Here is a 24805-nt window from a genome sequence, read left to right as displayed (position 1 = left end):
CAAGAGTCTCGGATGATACTAGCAATTCAGATCATAACCTAGCCTTGAAGTAGGTTACTCCCTCAAACAGCTTGGGCAGGTCTGTGTTACCAGATGGTGGTTTTCACCAGTCTAGCGGCACTTTTCTCTTTTGTTTATGTTGTTTTTTTTTTTCCTCTTTGCTTTTTAAGTGCCTCACCTCTGGGAGACTCCTGTTGGTTTTTACTTTGTGTCGTTTACCTTCCTGCGTAGATCCTATTTGTCTTTCTTTTTTAATAAAATTATGGTTTATCTACATTATTTAAAAAAAAATTAAAAATTAAAAATTTTAACAACGTTTAGTTTAACATTTCTATTTTGTCCGTTTCACTCTCCATCAACTTACCTTGTGCATTTAAAATTATAGTAATGGAGAACCATGCATTTAAATAGATTCATAAAACTAAATTTAAAAATTAATTTTTAAATCGTCTATGCAGACAAATAATTTCAGACATGAAAAATTTCTAAACGTAGACAATTATAATGAGATCGAGGAAGTATTGTGGATCAAATTAAATGATTTGACGTTTTATCATTTACCATGTATTCGAAAAATGGACAAAAACAAGGCATGCAAGATAGATACATTTGATTGATTTGTGACTTTATATTGATGGATCAAGAAGACCACACAAGAAATAGAATATGGATATAACCATTTATGATAATTTTAAAAAAGTCTATCACCACAAAATGATTATAAGCTGTGTTTTGAATTATAGATAATGTTTGCACTCAATCACGTCAAAGAGTGATGATCAGTTAAAAATAGAGTTTAATTTAGTGGATAACAAACTTATAAATATGTTTAGAGCATAAAGATGGAAAGAGAATTAAAAATCTCAAGAAAAAAAAAGAACAAGCCCCTTTACTAATATAATAATAGGGTAAGAGCTTTCAAATGTGATATTTGACCATATATATATATATATATATCTAAAATAAATGTTAATCTTAAAATTAAGTAAATTGTTTACTTGTAATTTTCTTACTTAGTATTTGGATTCAAAAGTCAAAGGGAAAGTAAGAGAAAGGAAAAGAAGGGTTCAACCCTTGTGTGGATAGACAAATTTTATGAAATGAAAGAAAAAGAAGTTTTGTGATAAACCTTGTTTAGATAATTTGTGATAAACCTTATTTGGATAAAGAAGGGAAAGAAAGGAAATGACATATAATAATATGATTTACTAATTATACCCTTAAAATTAAATAAAAAATTAATTATTTCTATTTAAACACATGTATTATAAATATTTCAAATAAATTTACACTTTAAGTAGATTTTTTAATAAATATTGAAATAATTATAATTATAAGTATTATTACGATTTATATTTTTATACTTTAATTTTGTCTTTTCTTAAATACAGTCATTTATTTATTTTTTCCTTAGTAAATATATCATACATTATTTAAAGACCAATTTCTCCTATAGCTCTATTGGATCATCACAATATCACTTTATCAAATTATTAGTAAATCTATTCTAATATTTTAATTCATAGCATAATAATCATGTTGAATTAGATAATTATTAGTTTTTTCTCATTCAAAGAAAATTTTAATTTTATTTGTACTTGGAATAAAATTTGGATAACAAAGAATTCTATTAAGCTAAATTCTTCTAAAGATGAATTGACAAATAAAAAACACAACATAATCAAACAAAAAAAAAAAAGAAAATAATAATAATAATAAAATAAAATAAAATAAAATAAAATAAAAACAAGAATGTATTAAGGTCTTTTAAAAAATTTTAAAATTTTAAAGAAGTTCTTCATCTGACACCCCAAATTGGAGGGCCAGAAAAAATGGGGTTTCAGTAGAATTAACCTTTCTTTTCCCTTTGTTAATTTAAAAATATCTATCCAAATGAGGGAATTACTCTTTCTGACCCTTCAAAACATTCGTTTTATTTTATTTTTCTTCACTGACCCTCAGTTCAAATATAGCATTAAGATAAACATTGTGAATTTTTTTAATTTATATTCTTATTCATTATAAATTTTCACAATTATTTTTTTAAAAATATATAAAATTGGAATGTCTCATGTAACTAACTAACCATCCATTACTTTCCCTTCAAGAAAAAACTAATTATCTTATTTTAATATATGAAAAAAAAAAGAATAATAATAAGAGAAGAACAAGTATGATTCCTAACTCACACGATTGCGTTGGGCACACGCTAACTTGGGTCCCACTCAATTCCAGCCCAATGTTAGACAAAAACGCTTGCGTAATTACAAGCAAGTGCAAGGGCAAATATGGAAATTAACATTATCTATATCTATATATATAAAGCAACGCCCTACATCTTCGACCGCACCGACTCGCGATAGGCATCGAAGAAGAGATCGAGATCGAAACACAGGAAGGAAGCGGCGGCGATGGCGGCGGTTTCGGCATGGGCGAAACCCGGCGCTTGGGCGGCGGCAGTCGAGGAGGAGGAGAAGGAGAAAGGCTATGACTCCGCGGACTCCTCCAAGAACACCTCGGAGTTCCCTTCACTGGCTGCCGCCCTCGCCACCAAGACATCCAAGAAGAAGAAGGCCCAGCCTGTTTCTCTCGCGGAGTTCACCACCGGTCAGGCCGTTTCTTATGGCTCCGGCAACAGATCTGTGTCTAGAGGACTCTCCTCCGATGAGTTGCTTCAGCTCCCCACTGGTCCACGGGAGCGCACCGCTGAGGAACTTGAACGGACTTCTTCTCGTGGTTTTGGGTATTCGTCGTATGGGAATCGTGGTGGCTCTCGAGATGAGGCGAACCCTCGTTGGGGATCGGGATCGGGGTCGTCTAGGGTTTCGGATGAACCTAGGAAGAACGGTTTTGGTGGTGGTGGTGGTGGAGGTGGATCTAATCGTGATTTGGGGCCATCTAGGGCTGATGAAGTTGATGACTGGGGTGCAGGGAAGAGATCGATTGCAGCGCCGGAGAGGAGGAGGGAATCGGGGTTTTTTGATTCGCAGTCGAGGGCGGATGAATCGGAAAGCTGGGTATCAAATAAGACTGCTCCCCAGCTTTCGAATTCCCGGAGGATCAACGGGAGTGGGTTTGATGGCCCTCGAGAAAGGAGGGCAGGTTTTGATGCATACGGCAAGGGGGAAACAAACGATAGAGCTGATTCGGATACCTGGGGTAAGAAGAAGGAGGAGACGAGCAGCGGTGGGAGACCTAGGATTGTTCTGCAGCCTCGAACTTTGCCTTTGGTTAATGAGAGTAGTGGAGACCCTCCAGTGAAGGGTAAGGGAGAGAATCCGTTTGGAGCTGCCCGGCCTAGGGAGGAAGTACTCGCCGAAAAAGGACAGGACTGGAAGAAGATTGATGAGAAGCTCGAGCTGACAAAGATCCGTGAAGCACCACAAGAAGGAAAGACCTTTGGTAGAAAAGGTTCTAGGAATGGTAATGGTGCTCTGGAGGATCGTGCTGAGCGGAGCTGGAGAAAGACTGAAAATGAAACCATGACTGCCCCTGCAAGGTCTAAATCCTGAAACTCTTTAATCTTATTTTATAAATATTGATTGGTTTGGTAATCTTTGTGGTAGTAGAATCACTAATCTTCCTATGTATTACCCGAGCAAGATCATTGATTTGAAATTTGAACTTATTCAGCACAGATTAGTCAGTTGGCCTTCTTTTGTCTCCTCGTGATAACGTTTCATTGTAAAACACTGACCTGAGTCCTGACCTTCCTAAGGGGGATCGTGATTTGCTCCCACATATATAAATGTTTATTCTTGAGTACTTCTATTTGTCACGCCTGTCAATGTGATTGTTTCCCATCTCTAGTCTGAAATATAGTCCTTTATATGATTGATATCCATTCATCCCCATCAGTTATCCTGAAGGCCAAAAGAATTTTAAAACTTTTACAAAATTGAATTTCACAATAAGCTTGATTAAGCACTCCAATAATGATTGGGAGTTTGAATAGTGCTAGTTTCCTCGCCTATGATACTTTATGGGGATTTGGTACTCTTATTTTGCAGTTGTCAATTAGGGATGTTTCACCGAGATGAATCTATGCCTTGTTGAGGCTCGGCTGTCAGTAGAGTAGATTGTCCCCTCTAATAGTCTTTTATATATCAGACCTTATCATTGATCCAAAATTGAATGTAAGGTTTATGAAATGTTAGAGTAGAAAAGTTTTGGAGGAAAGTGACAAGTAAATAAATATTGTAATGATACTTGCTCCTTACAGCATTCTTACTATTTTCATATATTGGTCCAAGGAAGAGTTCTGAATCTCGAGAATATCTCACACTTTTTGAAAGGCTTAACTGAAAGTGCCCATTTCATAAATAATATCCTATGCCACAAGTCATATTTCATCTGATAAGCTTGTGGGATGTGGTGTTTTTGCTATTGGGTTGCCAATGGGCCACATGTTTCGTTCCTGTTTTTTGGGGCAGTGAAATGCATTTGATTAAGTCTTCTTCCTTGCTTAGATTCTATGCTTTTGTTGCTATAATGTTGTATGCGTTAGCTATATATTCCTCTAGAATTTTTGTGAAGTATTGTCAACCTTGTAACTCATGATAGTAAAGTAAGCCAGAAATTTGAAGTTGCAAGTTGATGCCATCTATTAGAAATTCTAATTCTGCTTAATTCCTCATTAACTTTGTTCCTATAGGTAAATAATAACTTGTTCTAAAGAGGATTTTGCTGATTTACCTGCACAAAATTTGGTAATCACTTATGTAGTCCTGTAAAAATCATGGTTATGTTTTCCCACAAACCATTGATGTACCCTTTCGGTCAAAAGTCAATTTTATTTTAAAATAAAACTTTACTATTACCCTCTTCTCCCTTACATAGTGAACACCGGTAGAAGGTTGAGTTGTACTCATGTTCTCACTCTCCAAGTAGAAAGCTCATTTGTGGTGCTTATCACCAGTGACTTAACTAAAACAATGTGATGCAATGCATAGTGGGCTACCATTTTTGGTTATTGAAATACTAACCTATTATAATGGTATCTTAGAATTAGAACTTAAATTTTATTGTTCGAGGCACTACCTTTCAGTGTTGTCAGGGGTGCAAGGCACACCCTAGGTGCTAGGACCTTTATATTGCTTGAGGGGCAAGGCGCAAAAGAAGCACTCACCTGATTGGAGTAAGGCGCACATAAATATATAAAGAAAATTATATATAATATAATATGTGATATATTATATTATGTATTAAAACTCTAAAGTAAATATGTATGCAAAAGTTTGTTTTAAGATTAATGTCGAATTAGTTCTAAGTTCTTGGAAATAGTTGACTTTTTAATGCCAACACATTTCGAATGATTAAAATTTTTAAAATTTTAAAAGACTAATTACATATGGGCGGTTGGCTGGTACTTTTTTAAAAGTTTACTATGTTTTTAAAACAACATTAAATATATGCCTTTTTTTTTACGTTACCCAAAACTAATCTTAAAAAAAAAAAAAATGGACATCCAATTGTCAATTTCAATCGGGCATACCTTTTTTTGAGCTTTTCAATGCGTAAAAGTCCCCTAAAGTGGAAAAAACACTTGCCTCTCTGAAGGCGCCTTGCTTGAACAAGCTTAAGGCGCTTATCATGGAAAACGTTGCGTCTTAGCTCCTAGGTGCTTCTTGAAAGCACTGTTGCCTTTGCATTTTGAGTCATCTTTTGTCCTGAAAGTAATGCTACAGAGGTAAATTCATGACTTGATAATAGATTTAGATATGCTTTTATTTATTAAGATAATTTAATATATATTTAATTGATTTTGCTCATGATCTTTTTTGAGATAATGTTGTTGGAGAATGGAGTATCTTGTACACGTGGGCTTACAGTATTCATATAATATTTAGATTTATTGAATGGTGTTGCAAGTTGTGTAGTTATTGGATTGTGTAACAATCTTAACATCCGAGCTAAAGTGATGTGAACATTTGCAGTTACAGTCTGATTCATTCCCTTGTTTAGACAAATTGGCTGCCTTGTTGGTCGTAAATAGCTTTCATCTATTTTCTCGCACTTACCATGGTAATTTTTTTTATTTTTTTTCACAAATAATGTGGATACCTTTTTGGTCTATACTAGTTAGGGTTTTTGTTTAAAAAAAAAAATTAATAAGATTGGTTCAACCCTTTTAAATTCTAGCGTGATGTGATGAATTTTTGCCAGCAATAAAACTTGCTCGAATTATTAGGCTTCCAGTTAGATGATCTCACCATCAAAGATTTCGTTGAAAATTTCCTTTATGGCCTAAATTAATCTGTCCTGTGAGGTGTTCTAGTCAAGAGCTAATTATTTTTGAGAGTGTTGAATGTTGAATGGGGTTGCATCATGTTTTTAAGAATATTGAATTGGTTCAATATAATGTCATTTAGAGAATTGAACATTTTACTTGAAATTTATGGCTTTGATTGGAATAATTCCATGGAGAAGTTCTGGTTTGTGCTCATGCTTTTAAGGGTTACTAGGCTTTGCTTTTGATGATCTCATCTTCAAAGGTTCTGCTATTACAAGATTACTGATATTATGGTTTTATCTTTGGCTAGTGCTATGAGCAACTTGTGTTATTATTCTAGAAATTATGTGAAAATTTACTACACCCAAGCAACAAATTTTTAAGAGATTTTGATGATCGCTTAGAAGCGTCCTTTTTCATGTTTTGTGGTACTTGGTTTTGTTGAAATATATTAACATTTTTCACTTGCTCTGTTTATCCATCTTGGTATATCTTGTATAATGTTTTCTCATGCTCTGTTAATTTTACACTCTTCTGTTAGTCTTGCCTTATTAAGAATTTAGCCATTTATTTCCATTGCCTTGATCCAAATTGTCGCCATGGCAGGGAGATATTGTGATTTTGCTTACTTGAATGACCTGACACTTTCTAGCAATTGCTGATTGCAGGGCCGAGGAAGCAGAGGAACAATTACCTGAAAACTGATCCGTTGCCAGGAAGAGCTTCAGAACTATTAGTTATTTAGGTGCATCTGCACCTTGTTAGAATTGTCTCTGTGCTTGTGTTACTTATTCTTTTCAACCGCAGTTTGTATTTTGTTGCTCTTGTTGTTCCCAGAGTCAGTTTTGGTAGGGCTGAGTAGTAGTAATAGTAATCAATTGCATAGGATGTCGATTGTGTATGGCAAATCAATTTCTATTCCACAGTAAGACATTTCTCTGAGGGACTCTAGTGGAGTTTACAGGCTAGTGTTGTTTATTGATATAGTTTATGTAAAAGAGTTTCTGAGCTTATGTTGTGTTTGAATTCTAATACTGCAGTATCAGTTAATGTACACTATTTGACTGTGACAATTTGCTTGCATTTTTATTATTTCTCATGTTATTTGATGCTTTGTAAGATTTTATTTGGTTGATAAATGTGTTGCGAAGCAATGAACATTGAGGAATGCTGGCTGGTGAAGCAGATCTTTTTACTTGGAGTTTAGGGGGATGGTTTGATCAGTCATTTGCTTTTCTTATTTTTTTGTTCCCCTCACTCAAAAGTATGCACTTGTACAGACTCGAATTGGATTCAATTCTTGTTTTGAACCTGTTTTCTGACTAAGAAAATGCATGCAAATGCATTTGTTTATTATTATTATTATTTTATTTTATTTTTTTACTTGGAGTTATAGGCTATTATTCCCTTCGAAATATTTTTGGATTGACTTGTGTTTGTTTTTGGTTGGCTTGGTATCCAATTTCTATCTACATGTTTTCAAGATTTTCTTTTCCTCTGAAAACTCCTGATTGTATGTACACATTGAAGTTGGTGCTTAGCATTTGTCAAGATATATATAGTCTTTATAGTGAAAATTAATTAAAAAAATATACATTAAAAATCTTTAAATTAAGAGTATGTTAGAAAAAAATCTATTCCTGTCGTAAGTTGTAACACTAAAATAAACATGTAACCTGTATCAACATTCATACTTAATCCTCCAAATGATCTACTCAATATCGTTGTGCATAAACCTACAAAACAAAATTCACAGTTAATTATATATGTTGCCCTCAAGATACAACTGAAAATTTCATTATATTTTACCTTTGTCTAGACATTCATCCTCAAGATCTTTCTTTCTCAATTCCTCCTTAAATGAATAAAATATGTCTTACCAAAACTCATCTGAAGTTGACTCCACTTTCACATGTATATATATATATATATATAAAAGAAACATAGATGATAAATACTCCTAATCCTCTTATTAGTTAATGGAACAGTTATTCATAGGCCACTCTTATCACAACTGATCTGCCCTCCAACTCCATCACTTCAAGTCAACATCAAAATCCCAACTCCTAAACCACCACCCTCTCATTCCAAACCCTCTTAATTAAACCCTATATAAACCCATGCAACATCCCACAAAACCCTCACACACTCCCAATCCAAACACCAAAAAATGAACTCCTTAACAGTCCTCATTTTCTTCTTATCATCTCTCACAATCTCACTCACCACAACAACCACCACCACCCCTTCAGGCACAATTCAAAGAACCACCAAACAACAAATCCTTGCAAGCATTCCTCCATCCTCACCAGACAACTCCCAACCCTTCCTCACCTCTCCTTCCGGCAAATACACAGCCCTCCTTCTCCGGCGAGAGACGGCACCAGCCGCCGGTGGCTTCGGCAATGACTTTTGCTACATCCAAGTCCAAGAAACTAGCTCAGGACAAAGCCTCTGGGAATCTGAATGTGCTCCTGTAAGCACAGCCAACACCTGCTCTCTTGTTTTCGATGACAATGGTCTCGATGTCTTCGACGGCAGCAATCCGGTGTGGGACACTGGAGCAGATAATGATTTTTTGGAGACTTTGCAGATAGTTGATGAAGGTGACATGAGAATTATTGATAGAGATGGTGAGCTTGCATGGAAGGCTAGTGATGATCCTCGTTCAAACCAGGGTTGTGGGTTGCCAGGTTCAGCAGGTTTGGCTCCAGAGTCTCCACCATTTGCTAAACCTTTGGGTGGAGATGTTAGTAACCTGCCTTTTGGACAAGGTTCACAACAGGGTGGGGGGAGTGCTATTCCAAACCCAAGTCTTGGTTTAGGGTTTAATGGACAACAGGAACAGCAGCAGCAGCAGCAACCATTGGTGGATAACACTGCATTTGAAAGTGGGTGTTCAAGAAGGGTTTTGGGAGGGTTTTTAGGTGTTGGTTTGGGTTTGGTTATTATGGTGGTGGTGGTGATGGTTCATGGTCATGTTTAGTTTTATATATGAAGGTCTAGTGTGATCTTTGTGGTGTTGTTTTCTGATGATTAGTTGGTTTGTGGTTTTATTGAGCTAAGTTGTGTTTCAACTTGCAACTTCTTGTCATGTTGTACGTTTTCAATTGTATTGAAAAGAAATTCTTACTGATGTTTAATTTTTCATGAAAATGATTAAGATTAATTTATTGTTAGTGTTTGTGCTTGGTCTTTAAAGATGATTACATATACATAATGAAAAGATGATTTCCATATAATGACTGAGGTGATAATTAACATATGTAAGAGGGAAATACATATATATGGTACAGCCATTATATTATACATGGCGTGTGTGTGTGTATTTGGATGGACTGAACTTTTAGGAATGTAATCCAAATATTTTGATTGTTATAGTGCCTAAATGGTTAAAAAAAAAAAGCTGATGTGAAAGGGTAAAAACACTATTATTGTCTTATTAAAAGTAATTTCTCAACTCAGGAGTCAGGAGATCACCTTCACAATTTGGTCTACTACCGGTGCGACAATTGACTACATACCATAGGTGATGTTACACATATATATATATATACACACAAATGATAAAATTAATAAATTTAATAAAAAAATAATAATTAATTAAAAAGAGCATTTTTACTTGTGCACCTGTAGTCTTGAAAGTAATTTGTTTTTATGTGTCCATGTCTCCTCAATCAATAATTAATTAATTAAAAATAAATAAATTAACATACATTTGTCCTCCATCCATCCATCCTCCTCAAAGTCTATATTTATTTTTTCATAAATTTAATTATAAAAAATTAATTTTATTTTTAATTACTGGTCAACCTAGTGATCAGGGAGAGGTGTATATATATATATACACACATGCAGAAGGAAAATATCTATAAAATATACATGTTATTTTAGTGATTTCAATTTTATAAACCCATCAAAATATTACCCTATATTTCCATAATATATATAGACATATATTAAACAATATTTAAATGTGTAGTTGATAAAAAAAAATAAGTAGACATCCACAAATAATGAAAAGTAAAAGAGAACATCTGATTGTACTGTTGATAAATAAAATTGTTTATTTTACTGCTCATACTACTAAATGATATATAATCAATACGTGTAGTGAAATAATAACATCATAAATTAAAAAAAAAAAATCATAGTTTTATCACGCTGTCTATTTTAACAAATAGTGCTTTAAATGTAGACCTTTTGATTTTTAATTTTAAAAGATAGAGAGAAGTGAGAGACTTGGTGGAGCTCATCGGCAATCCGGCATGGCAACAGTGACGAGAGGCGGCGCCCTCCTCATCTCCTCCTCCTCCTCCGCCTTTCTCGCAGCTCACCGTCGTCATCCTCCTCGAATCCCTTTCCTACGATGCCTTGGTCTTCAATCCAATGCTGGAGGACGCTTCCTCTCTGTTGTCCTGCCCTTGCAGCCTCCCTCGTCCCTGAGACGGCGACCTTGGTGCTCATGCGTACCTCCCACTGGCATGGCGGCGTCACCAGAAGCCATAACCTCTCCTGCGCCTTCATCGACATTGGAATCGCCATCACCCTCCTCCGATCCGATAAAGGATGCTGCGGATGGCCTGGACATCAGGGTGGGGCGAATCATCAAGGCCTGGAGGCATCCCGAGGCTGATTCCCTCTACGTTGAGGAGGTGGATGTGGGGGAGGAGGAGCCTCGGACCATTTGCAGCGGCCTCGTTAACTACATACTACTAGATAATCTCCAGGTTCTTTCTCTCCCTAAAATTCATTGCTTTGCTTGATTGTTAGGTCAAGCATTAGTTTGGAATGATTGTCCCTGCTTTAATTTGAGCTTTCTTGCCCATTTTTTGAATTACTGGAGATTTATGCTTTCATTGCAAGCTTCAGGCAACAATCTTTTATATTGATAAGTTTTTTTTAATTTTTTATTAAAATGATGTATATTTTTCCTACGTAATTAGCTTATACATTACTCCATGCAGCAAATGCCTTTAGTTAATTAGCTCTCTAAAGTGAAAAGTGTGTAAATTTGATCCTTGAATTTTAAAAAAAAGAAATTAAGGGTAAAGAGGGACAAAAATTACTCTCTTCTCTTTTAGTTTAGAGACCAAAATGACATATTTTTGAGTTTGGGACCTAATTGACTGAAGGTGATTAGTTCAGGAAACAAGGGTATATTTGTGTTATAGATGAAAACAACTTATCTTTGACTATCTACGAGTTCACCTGTTTGTTTGGCACTCTTTAATGACCTGTGCTAAAACAATGCTGTAATTCAATGTAGCTAAATTTGCCAAGGGATGGTAGAGAATTGGTATTAGTTTGTCATGGTATCTCTTCAAGTTTCAATTGAATTTGATTTCTTAAAAACAAAGGAAAATGTGTGGCATGATGGTATTCAATGGAGTTGATTTTGTGGCTTGATGTATTATGGGTCTTCATGAGTTTTAGTCTGAGTTGTATGCTATATACTCTTTACTATATCATCCTGTCAAGTGTTCCCGTATACTCCATGGCATAAACAGTGTTTAGATGATAGTTTAGGATTTTATAACAGCTTTATGATATCCATCTGGTATTAGATGTTATGCCCTGATATGCTTTTGTAAATTGAGAAATGAGCATAGAATTTGATGGTGACTAGAAACAGGGTGTTTTTAATATTTTGTATTAAGTATTGGTTTCAAGTGGATCACTTTTTCTTTATTGAAGAAAAAGACTATGCATTTATGCTTGTGTTACTTTGAAAAATCCATCTAAAGCCAGCTTTGAACTGCATATCTCCATCATTTGTTAATGAGCATAGGTATCTGTTGATATCTTATGCAAGCGTCCAAACATGAATCATATATATATATATATATATGTTATATTTTTTGGAATTATGCTTTTACAATGAAGGTGATTGGCACATTCACAATGGCTTGCACTGCTTGTGCTATCTATTTAGGAGTTGAATGCTATAGACTTTCAAGCTAAATGACTAATGTTGGGATTAACGACTATCATTGTCAGCTTAGGATTGAGATAATGCCAGACATTGACCTTAGTGGGATATTTTTCAATGATTATTATTTTGTTTCCTAGGAATTCCTATAGATAAAATGCCATCCGTTTTAGCTGTTTTTCTTCCCCATTTTGTTTTACTTCATGGAAAATTTCATGTTTCATATATAGAATATTATACGCATTAAATCATAGGTATTAGCACTTGTTTTTCCATTAATTTATTTTAAGATGGTTCTAGATTCTTCTGTTGTCATGCATGGCTACTTTCAATCAGAAACAAATCACTTATGAGCCAATGCTAATTCACAAAACATCAGGATATTAAAGTCATCGTCTTGGCTAATCTAAAGCCAAGGAACATGCGTGGAATCAAATCTTATGGAATGTTGATGGCTGCTTCTGATGCGCCTCATGAAACGGTTGAGCTTCTCATACCTCCTGAAGGTTCAGTCCCTGGTGAAAGAATTTGGTTTGGTTCTGAAGAGGAAAAGGAGCAACAACCAGATGCAGCCACTCCAAATCAGGTAACTTTTCTGGATTCCAAACAACAGAATTTTCTTTTCTTAATTTTTCTTCATGTCTGTGGAAATAAAATTTTTCTACCAAGAAAATGTTACATTATTTAAGAAAGAAAATATTTTTATTATCTTAATGTCTTGTGGTTTGGCTGGAACATGTGATCCAATTTTGTTCACTATCCTAGACTGATCCTTCTGATTGTATATTATTTCATACGAGGTGTTAACATTATATAATAGGAGAACCATGAATTCTAGCTTTTCTAGTGGTGAAAATATTTAATCCTTTTTCTAATAATTATTTTTAACTTAAAAAGAAAGCTTGAAATTAGATGGTCATACTCAAAAGAATGGCATTAAGAAAAGCCCCAAAAACATCTAAGAGGAGAAGCATCATCAAGCTTTGGATTGGCCATTTAGTTTACTTTTCCGAGATTTGTTGTTTATTTCTGCTATATCTCCACATATTTTATGTTCTTAATTTTCACTTGAGAGATCTCAAATCAACTTGTTAGGGTATTATCCTTCAATCCAGTCATCACTCATAGTACTTGTTAGGTTGTTACTCCTTATTCATGGTAAACTTTAATCCTGAATCCAACTTTTTTTCAATCTCAGGTTCAAAAGAAAAAACTATGGGAAAGTGTTCAGCCCCATCTAAAGACAACAGATGCATGTGTTGCTGTGCTTGGTGAGCGTCCAATGAGAACTAGCGCTGGTGTGGTTGTCTGCAGCTCTTTGAAGAAAGCAAACATCTCCTAACAATTTTGCATCTAAGCGGTGCTTTAGAAAAAAAAAATACCAAGATGGATGTGTTAATTTTTGAGAAAATTATGTTCATTTTTTTTATCTTGAACATGCATTGTAACCAAAGATACAAGAAGAACCTTTCATCCTGTCCATCATTCAGAGAACAACTGTAATTCAAGGAATTCATGTTTAATGAAAGGCGCGCTCTCATTTTTGCAAATATATCTGTTCACAAATCCAAATATAAGATATAAAATGCAGTGTTATTCATATACAGCTTATAAAAGAGTTCTTATTCATGTTCTAGAGCAGCATATGTTCATATCAGTAGGCATTGTCACCCGGCTGGGCATGATATGTTCTGCGTCTTAACTCGGATTCTGGCGTGGGCTGTTGCAAGAAGATTCGAGTAGGATCATTCGGATCAACGTATCTGTGGAATAATAAATACAAATGTAGTTGGTTATGGTCCACAAATAAATCAAGTTGGAGATGTGGCATTTGACATTCAGTTACTTACGCATGTCTCATCATTTCATCAACTGGAGTCTGCGCAGCTTGCAATGGATCCACGCGTGGTCTGGCTTCAGTAGCTGATGGATGTACCGCTTGCTGATTGTATTGTCTCACTGATGAAATCAGATTCATGAAAAGAGGAACAAAGGTTCCACATCCACCTTCTTTGAATAAGATCTTGAATGAATGGGTCGAATACAGAGCCCCATGCTGGTTGTCCGGTACCACCTGAGGTATTTTACATTGGGATGGAATATTTAATAGGCCATCAACATCCTCAGCATAAAGAAGTAAAAGAAGTAAAATAATATATATATATATATATATATAGTTTCTTCGCTTCTTTCATACTCACAGGTTCCACTTGACCAGATATGTTGTTGCAGAAAAAGATTGGCTGGTTGAACTTTTCATGATGAACATACAGCTGCAGGATAAAACAATTTTAATTCAGTATAAACTCAATGACATACACATATTATTACAGTCAAGAAATAAAAATGCAGGGACTTCGACTATTCTGGGGTCATGATGCACACAGACAGATCAGCAAACATTAAAAGTCCAATTTCAGCTGTATATATATGTATGTGTGTGTGTGTGTGTGTGTGTGTGTGTGTGTGTTCCAATGGAAATATCACTAGGCGAAATATCCAGATATAAGCAATATACATCCATTTTTTCTGTCTAATGAGTTATCTAGTGATGAAATGATAATAATTTTATGGGAATGAAAGGATTGTGTCCATACAAGTGTGCATGCATTAGAGAGTACAGATCTCATGCCAGTGGACAATAATACATAAGAAACAAACAAGTTGTTGCAAAGGCAAGGTCTTCAAAAGAAACATTGATGTGATCCAAAAGAAAATGAAAATAGACATTGAGTAAAACTTGAATGAATGCCAAAAATGATCTGATATAGCCAAGCCAGGTATATCTGACACAGTATTATCCTCCACATATGATTACAAAATTTTTCCATTAACTATAATGATAAGAATAGCAATAGTTCTCATGCCATCAGAAAGTATGCAGATGGAAGATTCAGATGAATTGTTAGCTGTTATGTTCTGTTTTTTCTACTTTCAATAAAAAGATTTAGATGAACCTCCAACATCTATTCCTAAAAATAAATAGATATCCAGATTTAAAATAAATCCTCATTGAACCTTGAGTTCCCAACGCTATATCATCGAAATTGCACAGGATAATATGCTACTACTTTAGGTGCACCTCTTGATTATCATAGAACAAATTGATTCAACAGAGGATTTCCATAATTCATGATAAATGCTATCGAAGTATGGATGATTCCTTGTGTCCTCAATAATTTCAGACAAGAAAGAAGAAGAAAAAAAAAAACTAAGCAATCATTAAATATTGGTTAAAACACGCTAGAATTAAACCTGAAGAACAAAAAGAGAAGTTGAAAATTTTATACCAGAGGCATATCAAAAGCCACAAAGCCTCCAACGGGTTTACTAGCAACAAAAACCATCCGAATGTTGGACAAGTAAATAATCCCCTTTGCTTTTACTTGGCCACCTTCAGCCCTGTTTTGAGTATGTGTTTCAGCACCCTTTATCAAAACATTAAAACTATAGCACATTGCATAATATTGCAACAAAAAACATAGAAGAAATCATCAAGCTACATGCTTGACACTGCAAAATCAGCAAGAGTTCTTCATCCTTTAGCCAAGAACAAGGCTATTTTATCATGAATTCCATGAATTATTAACACAATTCCTCAAGGAAACAAGGCACACATAAATCACAAATCAAATCCGCATTTTAATTATAATTGATGTCAGAAACCAAATCATGGAAGGGTTGATAATCGATCTGAACCCAAATTAACATCCAAATCCACATCCGCATCCACAATCAAATCCAACAAAAAAAAAATTAAGGAGAAGAAAGAAGGAGAGACAAACCCAGGGATTTTGTCAATCTGGAACTCAACTCCATCGCGGGCGAGAACGAACATCTCGTTGAGGAAGGGGACTGGCATCCCATTGGGGAAAAGCTGAGGATTTAAGGCCATCTCTTCACGACACGAGAGCTCAGCGACGTCGACGAAGAAGAAGAAGAAGAAGAAATCGAAATCGGGAAGAGAGAGCGATGGACTTTTTTAGAACTCGCTGGCAAACGCGGTTGGAGAATTCCAGATCAATGTAGCAACGAAGCCACGTGTCACCCATCCGTCAAGTTACAGCGTTGGATTCCTTTTCTGATCGGACGGACCACGATGTCCTCCCCAATTGATAAGTTCGAATAGGACACTCAATCAGGCTTAATTATATATACTTATGAACAAATTTAATTTAATTTTTTTTAATCACCACAGTGAAAAAAATATCTATAGACTTTTTATCACTGTTATCATATTGAACATGAAAAAAATTACTTCACCTTCTTCTTAAGAACCATTATCAGTAATAGATGAAAGATGGATCAAATATCTGCCAAATTCTAAAGTAATTTTTTTAATTTAATTTATAAATATAGCTTGTTTCTAGAAGCAAAGGAGCAAAACATAAACAAGAAGTTCTACATTTAAATTACAAAAATTCTAACTGAGAAATGTTGGTGTGCGCAAACAAAGGTACACAATTCTGAATTACAGCACTTCATCTTCATGGTACAAGTACAAGCCAAAACCAAATCGAGCACAGGCCCTGCAGAAGGCGACTTGTTCGGCTGCCGCGACGTGGTCATTAAACCGAGTATCGTTTGAAGAAACTGTTCCTGTGGACTCTCTATGAGCCTGCATACAGAATTTCGTATATCAGAATTATGAATTTCATTTCAGCTGTTACCTAAGCAAATAGAATACAGAAATTTTGTTGACTTGGTGAAGGAATAACAATAAATTTACAATTCATGCTCATATTTCTAAAGATTAATTATATAGCACAGGCAACAAGCAATATTGGCAATTAGTCAAGTGAATGACACCCTACTTGATAAGGATGTCTGATGGAGAAGCAAATCAACAATATAGATGATTGATGCAAGTGAATGACAGAATTAAACCTTAACAATAGGATCTACAAATCTTGTAAAATATGTTTTGGTGCACCAATTGCTCATTCGCAATATCACTTCAATAGGTTTGAGGGAAATGAAATTTATCTCTTTGTGCAAAAGACCAAGGATATAAATCTTATGAGACATTATACTGATGGCATTATTCTATCCGTGTAATATTAACCAAAACTGAGGAGGGGAACATGGATTAACATGGGTAAACAATAGCTACTTCAGAGGTTGTTATCATGAAGGGCATGACAGGCAGGTTAGAAGGTTTAAGCAGTGCAATATTGGTCATAATGTGGTCCTTCTTAGTCATTATAGATAAACCCGTACAACATAAATGAGAAGAAAACAAATTATGCAATGTCAGTATCTTTGGGAGGGGACAAGGAAGCGGCCTAAATCAATATGAGCAATAATTCTCATGGAATGATATGGAGCACAACCTAACATGCCTAACAAGCTTGCTATGCTTACAGCTTGGCAACTCCACTGGGAAAAAGTGGATTTCAACCAAAACAGGAATCATTTGTGTGACTACACAAAAGTTATCAAGTGCAATATGGAGACCAACCAAACATCTTTTTATTGAATAACACTTGGAACATGATTCAGTTATATAACTAAGAAAATGAACAACCAAAGCTTCAAAACACAATCTGCCTCATGATTAAAGTCAAATAACAAGAAGAAACAGCAACTATTCAGAAAAAAAAAAGTTGTAAGGATTAAGATACCTCTCCATCAGATCCACGAATTGTCACACGATACAAGACAGTCACACTTCCATTCTCTGAGAATATAACATCCCGTATTTCCCCACACCAACCTAGCAGGAAGACAAAACTCAATAGTAATCAAATATTCTAAGGTAAATAAACGGCAACAACAAGCTTCTTCCCTATGGTTCACTGACAAAGGAACAAACTATTTAATGCTAAAAGTGGGAAGAGAACTTATATGCATTAGCATTATCCTGGTTTCATATCCTTAGATCAAAGTTCCAAACACCTCAAAGGACACAAGATAGAGATGAACAACCAGACAACGAAGTGCAGTAGATAGCAAGCGTTCTATCAATAAGAAATGGAGAAAGAAGTACTAATGAAATTAAGGAATTGCAGCTAACTGAATTAATCCAAATGGAACCCACAAGTTCATCTCACAAATGGCAAAGAGAGAAAACAAAAAAAAAATTATAGCTTTCCGCATCCAACTCATTGGCTAAATTTTCTTCAAATCCCACAAACAAATTTGTACAAGAAGACATGAATTTTCATTTAAAAACAAAACAATTCCAGCATAAGAAGAAGAGATTCACCTGGAGCATAGAAACTCAGCATCCGATTGACATGGTACCTAGAAAAAAACAAAGAGATCAACAAGAGAAAAGATCATCGATCTATGAAGGCAAGAAGAGAGAATTATCAGATCAATTACCAAGCGATGGAATTGTCATCAGGATTGATGATCTTATCAGGGACACGTTTATTGAGATCCCTGAGGATCTCAGCAAGGGGACGGGTGAGCGTAGAGGCCTTATCAAAAGGAACAACATAGTTGGTGTTAGGAACACCAGACACTCCCTTCTTGCCATTAGCCCCGTTCTTATCAGCAGAAGAGGCGGCGATCACGAGGCCAAGGCGAGATCTTTTTCCGATGATGGTGCTCCCAGCTCCGCCAGAGAAGAGCCGCAGCTCCCGAGAAGGCAACAGCGGCGAAGATCTGGAGATGAATGCTACGCTCTCCATCGCTGATCGTAGAGTCAGAGATGCAAAGGAGTCTTGAGGAAGAGAGAGAGAGATGCAAAGAGGAGAAGGGAATCGCTGGCAGAGCTCGCCCACCAACCACGCCCACCAACCACCCACCTCGAGCAAGAGAGAGAGAGAGAGAGAGAGTTTTCTGAAGAAGGGCCGGGCCACCAAGAAGGTCAACTATTCGTTTTCACTGGTTTCACGAAGCTCAAATGCAGGGCTTCAAGTTGTTATTATGCATCTCAAATTATCAATGCAAGGTCCCCACCACACTCATCAAATGCCACCTGACCTCATAGTTGTTGTATAATAATAACATTTTAATGGTCTAAAAATATTCATTTAATGGTTTGGTGTGGTGCCCAAGCCTGAGACGAGATATGTGGATTACAAAAGTCTACCAGTGATAAAATCTATAAAGAAAAACGAGAGACATTTCTCACACAAAACACCCGAGAAAGTGAATTATAATCTAAAAGGCTCGAACTCGATATCAAAAAGAACTTATTTTTCAACCATAATTAGTTATTTTGGGTTACTTGGACGGTTGGACCTCAATCTTGAATAAAAATATGGGTTTTGGGTTTTACTTACATTGTTAAAGTTAAGTAATTATTATTTTTTTTAACAAAATAGATAAATTATGTAAAAAAAAAACTATGCCTAATATTTAGATTTGGTACTAATAAACCAAAGAATTATTAGCAAAATTAAATATTTGTTTGTTTTAATATTTTACATAAAAATATATTCATTTTGAGTTTTGATTTATGTGTAATAAATTGAGTCCATATCAGATAAAAAAAAACCCTCAAATAAATTTATCTTTAGTTTAGAATGAGAAAATACCAAAAATTTTTATTTTTTTTTTAAATTTTATAAATAATAAAATTAACTAATCTAATATCATAGACCATAGATAATTATTATATTTGACTTGATCTGGCCTTTGCATGTATGGAATATGGATGTTATGACTCGATCGCACCTAACCCTTCTAAGGCTTCTATTCAAACCAACCAACCTCGCCAGTTTGGTACACGTTTAGCGTGCCAAACTCTTGGTTGTTGAACGCTTCCTACAAAATTAATAAATTATTCACATTGAACGCCATAATGCTCACACATGCTACTGACTGGACCAATAAGCTGCATATTAAAACAACATTTAAATAACATGAGATTATAAAGGAGCAGCAGGAAACTTGCATATTAAAAGGATGGCACATTCCCATTAGTATTTTATAAAGAAGAGAATGAAATTATGAAAGGATGAAACCACATTCCAAGCTTACTAAAACCAATGACTGACAATAAATATATCAAGATATATGTTAAAGCTTTCACTGCTCTGATTTACTTGTTTAATTTGGTGACCAGAACCATTTGGATTCACAGTAACAACTGATAGACTTCAGAATCTTTAAATATGAAAATTACAATCAACCCAAAACTTGCGCAGAAGCTAAGTAATATGGAGCTTTTTTTACCTGATATTTGGAGAGGCTCTGAAATTTTAAAGAAATCAGAGTGCATGCTATCTCAAGTCTGATAAGATGGTGGATAAGTAGAGTTGGCACCTATCTGCTGGGCAGAGTGAGTGACCTGGTCATAGTATGCCTGCTGTTCCGTTGCAGTATCTGGAAACTGATACATATTTAAACTTGAGCCATGGGTTCCGTATCCATACAAATGTGATTGATAATGGTGTATATTTTGTCCTGCTGCTGCTGATGGGCCTGGGAAGCTTTTCTCACCGTATGGCCGGGGGAAATCATTTCCAGCTGTATATGGCATCCCGCTTAAATCCTGGTTTGCCGTATTTGCAGTAGTATATGGTGTGTCTGTATGACCAAATAGATGTCCGATGGTATGCATCAATGATCCTATGTTGCTCCCATCAGGATGCCCAGGACCACCTATCGCAACTGCAGGCAGACTGCTACCGACAGCTGCAGGCCCGTGGATGTTTGGCCCCAATGGCTCAGTGCGATGTTGGTAGGGTTTGTTTCCAGAAAACAGATCGTTATATTGTCCCCTGGATTCAGATGGAACAGTGGTTCCGTGATCCAGATGAAGAGGTAACCCATGCGGAACATTGGCAGTAACAGGCCAAGGACGTTTAGTTTGAGTTTCAGTTGCATGCAATGATCCACCCACTGCAGCTTTTCTCTTTAAGTTTCTCTCTTTTAGCTTTCTCTCTGCATATGAGATATCCTTCTCTAACTTGGCAATTTTCTTATATATTTCAAAATGAGCTAGCTGAGATTGATTAAGCTTGTGGTCCTCCAAGCATTTGACTACAGATTCCAATACCGCCAATTCCTTCGCATTGAGTTCTTTCTGTACCAAAACAAAGTAAATCAGCGTGAAGCAATAAAAAGTTAACAGTAAACAAGTTGAACTTACGCATGCACCAATATAGTAGTCTACGAGGATTTTGGCTTTCTCATTTCACTCAAATAGGTTTAACGATGATCCGAGGTGGTGAATAGAAGAGTTCAAACTATTTTCTATATTGAAACTAGAAGAATGTTGCAGATTGAAAAACTTGATTTTGTTTGCTCAGATATAAATTGGGAATTTTTTATAGCAACAGTCAGATGTTAATGTTGCCAATTTTGATTTGGTCAGAGCTGCATCCAGTATATATAATCGAGTTCCTGCTAATTGATATGCCTCTAACAAGGGACTGCAGAAAATCAGTGGCACATCTCCAACATCAATAACAATAAATAACAAGAGCAGATCATTCAAACAAGTCAGAATTTAGGTAAAACAAATCTCAATTGGTAAATTGAACCCTTTTAGGTGCCCAGTGCATAACTTTCCACTTGACTTGGAACCACATGTTCCCGTTACATTTTAGGATGAGAATTTTCATCTCAGATATAAAAGATGAACTTATGTCATGGCAATATCAATTCTAAGTTAACTTACAGTATTTCATATGCGTTACAAGTCTACTGTATGTGGGAGATTCAGACGTTTATACTCAATGGAAGAACCCATCACAGAAATATAACAACAACATAAGTGCTCCATCCTCTGTTATTTATTAGATCATGAACTTATGACAACAAATTCTAGATTGGACATTTCAGAGTCAATCTATTTAAGTTCAGAAGGCATTCGTTATCTGCTAATATTAAAAATAGCAGTACAAACAGTCAATCATACCTGTGATTTAAGAGAACTCTGCCCTCTCCGATCTCCAGTTGCCGCCTGGAGGTGTTTATCAAGAAAAGATGACAACAAAGGGATAGGGGGGAATTCTTTCTCAAACCCAAAAGAACAAGCAAGGTCAACAGCTTGAACATCCATTTTGTTGCTTAACATATCTTTAAGGATTTCTGAAACAAATTAATGAGATGTAAGATGCATCATGATTGTACAAGAAATGGAAGTAAAAACACATCCTACTATGCAAATGATATGGATCAGTCCAGGAAGGTAAGTAAAACATAGCTAGCATTCCAAGAAACATAAAGGCTATAGTGACCACCTAGAACTTGGACTACATGTGCAAGAAAATCCTGAGAAGAGCCTGTTTGTTCAAGGTCATGAAGTATCGTAAAGGGACATTTTATAAAGCAGATTATCAGGAATTGATCCTGCACAGAAAAATTGTAGAGCAAGTGGCCAAGTAAAAGGCAAATTCAAAGATCAAAACTAAGCTCAGAGAGGAATTACCTTATTTCAGAAAGAGAAAGACATGATAACAGTAAACAGGTGATGTAAACACCTGATAAATGCTTTAAGGGAATCAAGTGCAGCATATATCCCAATGCACAGCTAAAATATATTTAGCCCAAAATCTAGATATTTTGCAGCATTACCATATTGTTCATCTTGCTTGAATGTATTCTGAGTATAGACAGAAATTTTAAATAACGGGCTCCAATGGTTTAACAAAAATGAGAACTCCACAGTGGCGGCCTGTGGATATTTAACAAATACCAATGAATTAGAAGTATAAAGTTGCTTGACAAGATCAGCATCAAGCATTTTGCAAGAAAAATGCCTCCTAATCTATAAAGAAGTTATAAGCCTCTGTCACGCGTATTCCATAACCACGCCAATTAGATAGCCACTAGTGGAGTTTCTTGAAACACAAACACCTTCAATCCTATCAGAATCTTCACCCAATTATCAGATGGTGAATTACATAAATGACTACTGTAATATCCCAAGCTCTACATTCATTTGTGATAGCCCTGGCAGGACAAACCTATACCAAGAAACAACAAGAAAAGGCTTCCAACCCAGCCTGTATCCTGACATTGTGTGAATTTAATACAAAGTCCTTTAGAAGGTGTTCAAAATTAAAAATTTCTTCTAAGAGTTATACTACTAGAAAAATCACAGGAAGAGTGTCAAAAGCTGGCAAGATAATGAGGTATCCATTTGATAAGCTGAGCTAATTTTTTCTGGTCCCAATGTAGGAGAATAGAACCATGAACCTGTAATTTTAATTGTGCATGTGGGTATATCTTCTGCAAGTCAATTCAAGATTTTTGTTTTTTTTAGTTGGGTCCATGAATTGATTTATTGTTCCAAGCACTGCAAACATGATCCATTTGTTAAATACTAAGAATGCCCTGAACTTTTTCTATAAACATCTTCAACATTGTATGCCATCTCATTTGTTTGGTCTCGAGGCCAAGAGTAACTATGTTAAATCACCAGATTTACCACTTGGTAACAAAATATATGAACCCTACAGGGATAACACTTCATTCTGAACTTAGCATCTTAAGACAAGACCTTTAACCCATCCAAGCCAATTCACAACATCAATGAGAATTTAGAACTTCATATTCATTTCTACATTTTAGACAAGCATGAAACTAGTTGATTACTCTAGCTTCCACATTGATTTCATATTCTATTCTTGCACTTTACAGATGCACACAGATATAAGAGCAATACCTCTAAGAATAAAAACCAAGGATAAGAAGGAGAAAAGTGAGTGATAAACAATGAGTTCATCTTACCAGGCATCTTGTCAATGAGGATAGTTGAGCGGCGGAGGATATTGACTTTGCTATTCAGGTTACAGCGCTGAAGCAGGGCATAGAAATCCTTGGTACCAAAATCCCGTGGAATGCCAAATGAGGCAAGGAAAAGGATGAGACCGAGTGCATCAATTTCACTAGCAAATAAGTACCCACCCTCGCTGAGGATTCTGGCCTTCCAGGCGAGGGCTCCGACCCTGGCCTCCTCAAAGATTTCCTCTTTCATGGAGGCGCAACCAGAAAGGAGGTAGAACTCAAGGATAAGGACGCAGGAGCGGCGCGAGGAGACCATATCAGACTCGCGAGTGTAGGCCTTGCTTCCCTGAAGGTAGAACCTCCCCATACAGCCAAGCACCAGCTTAGGCGGGTTGGGAGCCCGCTGCAGCGCGGCAGGGACCTCCTCTCGGAGGCGTTCAACATCAGAGAGGCGTGAGGCCACGTATCTGCGAAGTGCCCTGCTCCCCATAGCATCACAAATGATCTCCAATTCTGAGCGACGATCGTCCTCCTGCACCACTGGCTTCTCTTCCATTTGGGGATCTGATGCCTGATTTACCTGCTGGGTTTGAGGTCGGAAAGCATTGAATTTCTCGATCTTCTCCTCAATGGAGGTCCGGATAACTTCAAGGGCATGCTGCAGCCCATCGTATTGCCGGAAGAATTCAGACGTCGCATCGTTCACACTTCGTAGATTGTTCAGCGATCCAGCGATCGATGCGACACTCCCTCCATCCAAGGCTTCCTCTTTCTCTAAACTTCCTACTTCTTCTTCTTCTTCGACTTCTTCCTCTACTATCACTTCTTCTTCTACCTCTTCTTCCTCATACTCTTCTGGTTCTTCACCTTCTTTTTCTTCCGAGGTTAACGATAATGGCGATGAAGCCTCGCTGGTCTTCCGAGGCGCCATGGTGGAGAACACGAACCCTAACCAAGAAACGAAAAAGAGAAAGAGAGCGAAGCAGCCGCAGCAGCGAGTCGGGGTC

The 24805-nt window shown here is 36.2% G+C and overlaps 6 protein-coding genes across 6 annotated transcripts; 3 read left to right on the top strand and 3 right to left on the bottom strand.

Moving 5' to 3' along the window:
- The first annotated feature begins 2352 nt into the window (after positions 1 to 2352).
- On the top strand, positions 2353 to 7324 carry LOC120249656 (eukaryotic translation initiation factor 4B3). The gene is made up of 2 exons (XM_039258236.1): positions 2353 to 3499; positions 6901 to 7324. Exons 1-2 carry the CDS (start codon positions 2412 to 2414, stop codon positions 6935 to 6937), a joined length of 1125 nt encoding a protein of 374 aa, XP_039114170.1. The 5' UTR covers positions 2353 to 2411; the 3' UTR covers positions 6938 to 7324.
- A 1071-nt stretch (positions 7325 to 8395) lies between these two features.
- LOC120284187 lies at positions 8396 to 9218 on the top strand. Its single transcript, XM_039257767.1, has one exon. It carries the CDS (start codon positions 8403 to 8405, stop codon positions 9216 to 9218), a length of 816 nt encoding a protein of 271 aa, XP_039113701.1. The 5' UTR covers positions 8396 to 8402.
- A 1219-nt stretch (positions 9219 to 10437) lies between these two features.
- Positions 10438 to 13714, top strand: LOC120249760 (aminoacyl tRNA synthase complex-interacting multifunctional protein 1). The gene is made up of 3 exons (XM_039258395.1): positions 10438 to 10962; positions 12544 to 12750; positions 13363 to 13714. The coding sequence occupies exons 1-3, from the start codon at positions 10501 to 10503 to the stop codon at positions 13504 to 13506; spliced, it is 813 nt and encodes a 270-aa protein (XP_039114329.1). The 5' UTR covers positions 10438 to 10500; the 3' UTR covers positions 13507 to 13714.
- LOC120249762 (UPF0664 stress-induced protein C29B12.11c) lies at positions 13683 to 16164 on the bottom strand. The gene is made up of 5 exons (XM_039258396.1): positions 15950 to 16164; positions 15455 to 15566; positions 14366 to 14437; positions 14015 to 14238; positions 13683 to 13927 (listed from the first exon to the last, which is right to left on the bottom strand). Exons 1-5 carry the CDS (start codon positions 16057 to 16059, stop codon positions 13819 to 13821), a joined length of 627 nt encoding a protein of 208 aa, XP_039114330.1. The 5' UTR covers positions 16060 to 16164; the 3' UTR covers positions 13683 to 13818.
- A 321-nt stretch (positions 16165 to 16485) lies between these two features.
- Positions 16486 to 19008, bottom strand: LOC120250622 (DNA repair RAD52-like protein 2, chloroplastic). The gene is made up of 4 exons (XM_039259447.1): positions 18492 to 19008; positions 18373 to 18410; positions 17789 to 17880; positions 16486 to 16782 (listed from the first exon to the last, which is right to left on the bottom strand). Exons 1-4 carry the CDS (start codon positions 18800 to 18802, stop codon positions 16636 to 16638), a joined length of 588 nt encoding a protein of 195 aa, XP_039115381.1. The 5' UTR covers positions 18803 to 19008; the 3' UTR covers positions 16486 to 16635.
- Positions 19009 to 20099: 1091 nt separating this feature from the next.
- LOC120249413 (protein FRIGIDA) lies at positions 20100 to 24762 on the bottom strand. The gene is made up of 3 exons (XM_039257907.1): positions 23802 to 24762; positions 21985 to 22157; positions 20100 to 21147 (listed from the first exon to the last, which is right to left on the bottom strand). Exons 1-3 carry the CDS (start codon positions 24727 to 24729, stop codon positions 20347 to 20349), a joined length of 1902 nt encoding a protein of 633 aa, XP_039113841.1. The 5' UTR covers positions 24730 to 24762; the 3' UTR covers positions 20100 to 20346.
- Between the last annotated feature and the right edge of the window lie 43 nt (positions 24763 to 24805).

This window comes from Dioscorea cayenensis, chromosome 19 (genome assembly GCF_009730915.1).
Source record: "Dioscorea cayenensis subsp. rotundata cultivar TDr96_F1 chromosome 19, TDr96_F1_v2_PseudoChromosome.rev07_lg8_w22 25.fasta, whole genome shotgun sequence".
Classification (NCBI taxonomy): domain Eukaryota; kingdom Viridiplantae; phylum Streptophyta; class Magnoliopsida; order Dioscoreales; family Dioscoreaceae; genus Dioscorea; species Dioscorea cayenensis.
This window is presented reverse-complemented; position numbering and strand designations above follow the sequence as displayed.

Coding starts and splice junctions, on each gene's coding strand:
- LOC120249656 (XM_039258236.1), top strand. CDS start 2,412: ATGGCGGCGGTTTCGGCATGGGCGAAACCCGGCGCTTGGGCGGCGGCA. Junction 3,500..6,900: donor ACCATGACTGCCCCTGCAAG/GTCTAAATCCTG, acceptor TGCTGATTGCAG/GGCCGAGGAAGCAGAGGAAC.
- LOC120249762 (XM_039258396.1), bottom strand. CDS start 16,059: ATGGCCTTAAATCCTCAGCTTTTCCCCAATGGGATGCCAGTCCCCTTC. Junction 14,438..15,454: donor TGGCTTTTGATATGCCTCTG/GTATAAAATTTT, acceptor TTTATCCTGCAG/CTGTATGTTCATCATGAAAA. Junction 14,239..14,365: donor TATCTGGTCAAGTGGAACCT/GTGAGTATGAAA, acceptor AAAATACCTCAG/GTGGTACCGGACAACCAGCA.
- LOC120250622 (XM_039259447.1), bottom strand. CDS start 18,802: ATGGAGAGCGTAGCATTCATCTCCAGATCTTCGCCGCTGTTGCCTTCT. Junction 18,411..18,491: donor GATGACAATTCCATCGCTTG/GTAATTGATCTG, acceptor GTTTTTTTCTAG/GTACCATGTCAATCGGATGC. Junction 17,881..18,372: donor GCTGAGTTTCTATGCTCCAG/GTGAATCTCTTC, acceptor TCTTCCTGCTAG/GTTGGTGTGGGGAAATACGG.
- LOC120284187 (XM_039257767.1), top strand. CDS start 8,403: ATGAACTCCTTAACAGTCCTCATTTTCTTCTTATCATCTCTCACAATC.
- LOC120249760 (XM_039258395.1), top strand. CDS start 10,501: ATGGCAACAGTGACGAGAGGCGGCGCCCTCCTCATCTCCTCCTCCTCC. Junction 10,963..12,543: donor TACTACTAGATAATCTCCAG/GTTCTTTCTCTC, acceptor ACAAAACATCAG/GATATTAAAGTCATCGTCTT. Junction 12,751..13,362: donor ATGCAGCCACTCCAAATCAG/GTAACTTTTCTG, acceptor TTTCAATCTCAG/GTTCAAAAGAAAAAACTATG.
- LOC120249413 (XM_039257907.1), bottom strand. CDS start 24,729: ATGGCGCCTCGGAAGACCAGCGAGGCTTCATCGCCATTATCGTTAACC. Junction 22,158..23,801: donor CCTCATTGACAAGATGCCTG/GTAAGATGAACT, acceptor AATTTGTTTCAG/AAATCCTTAAAGATATGTTA. Junction 21,148..21,984: donor AGAGTTCTCTTAAATCACAG/GTATGATTGACT, acceptor GTTTTGGTACAG/AAAGAACTCAATGCGAAGGA.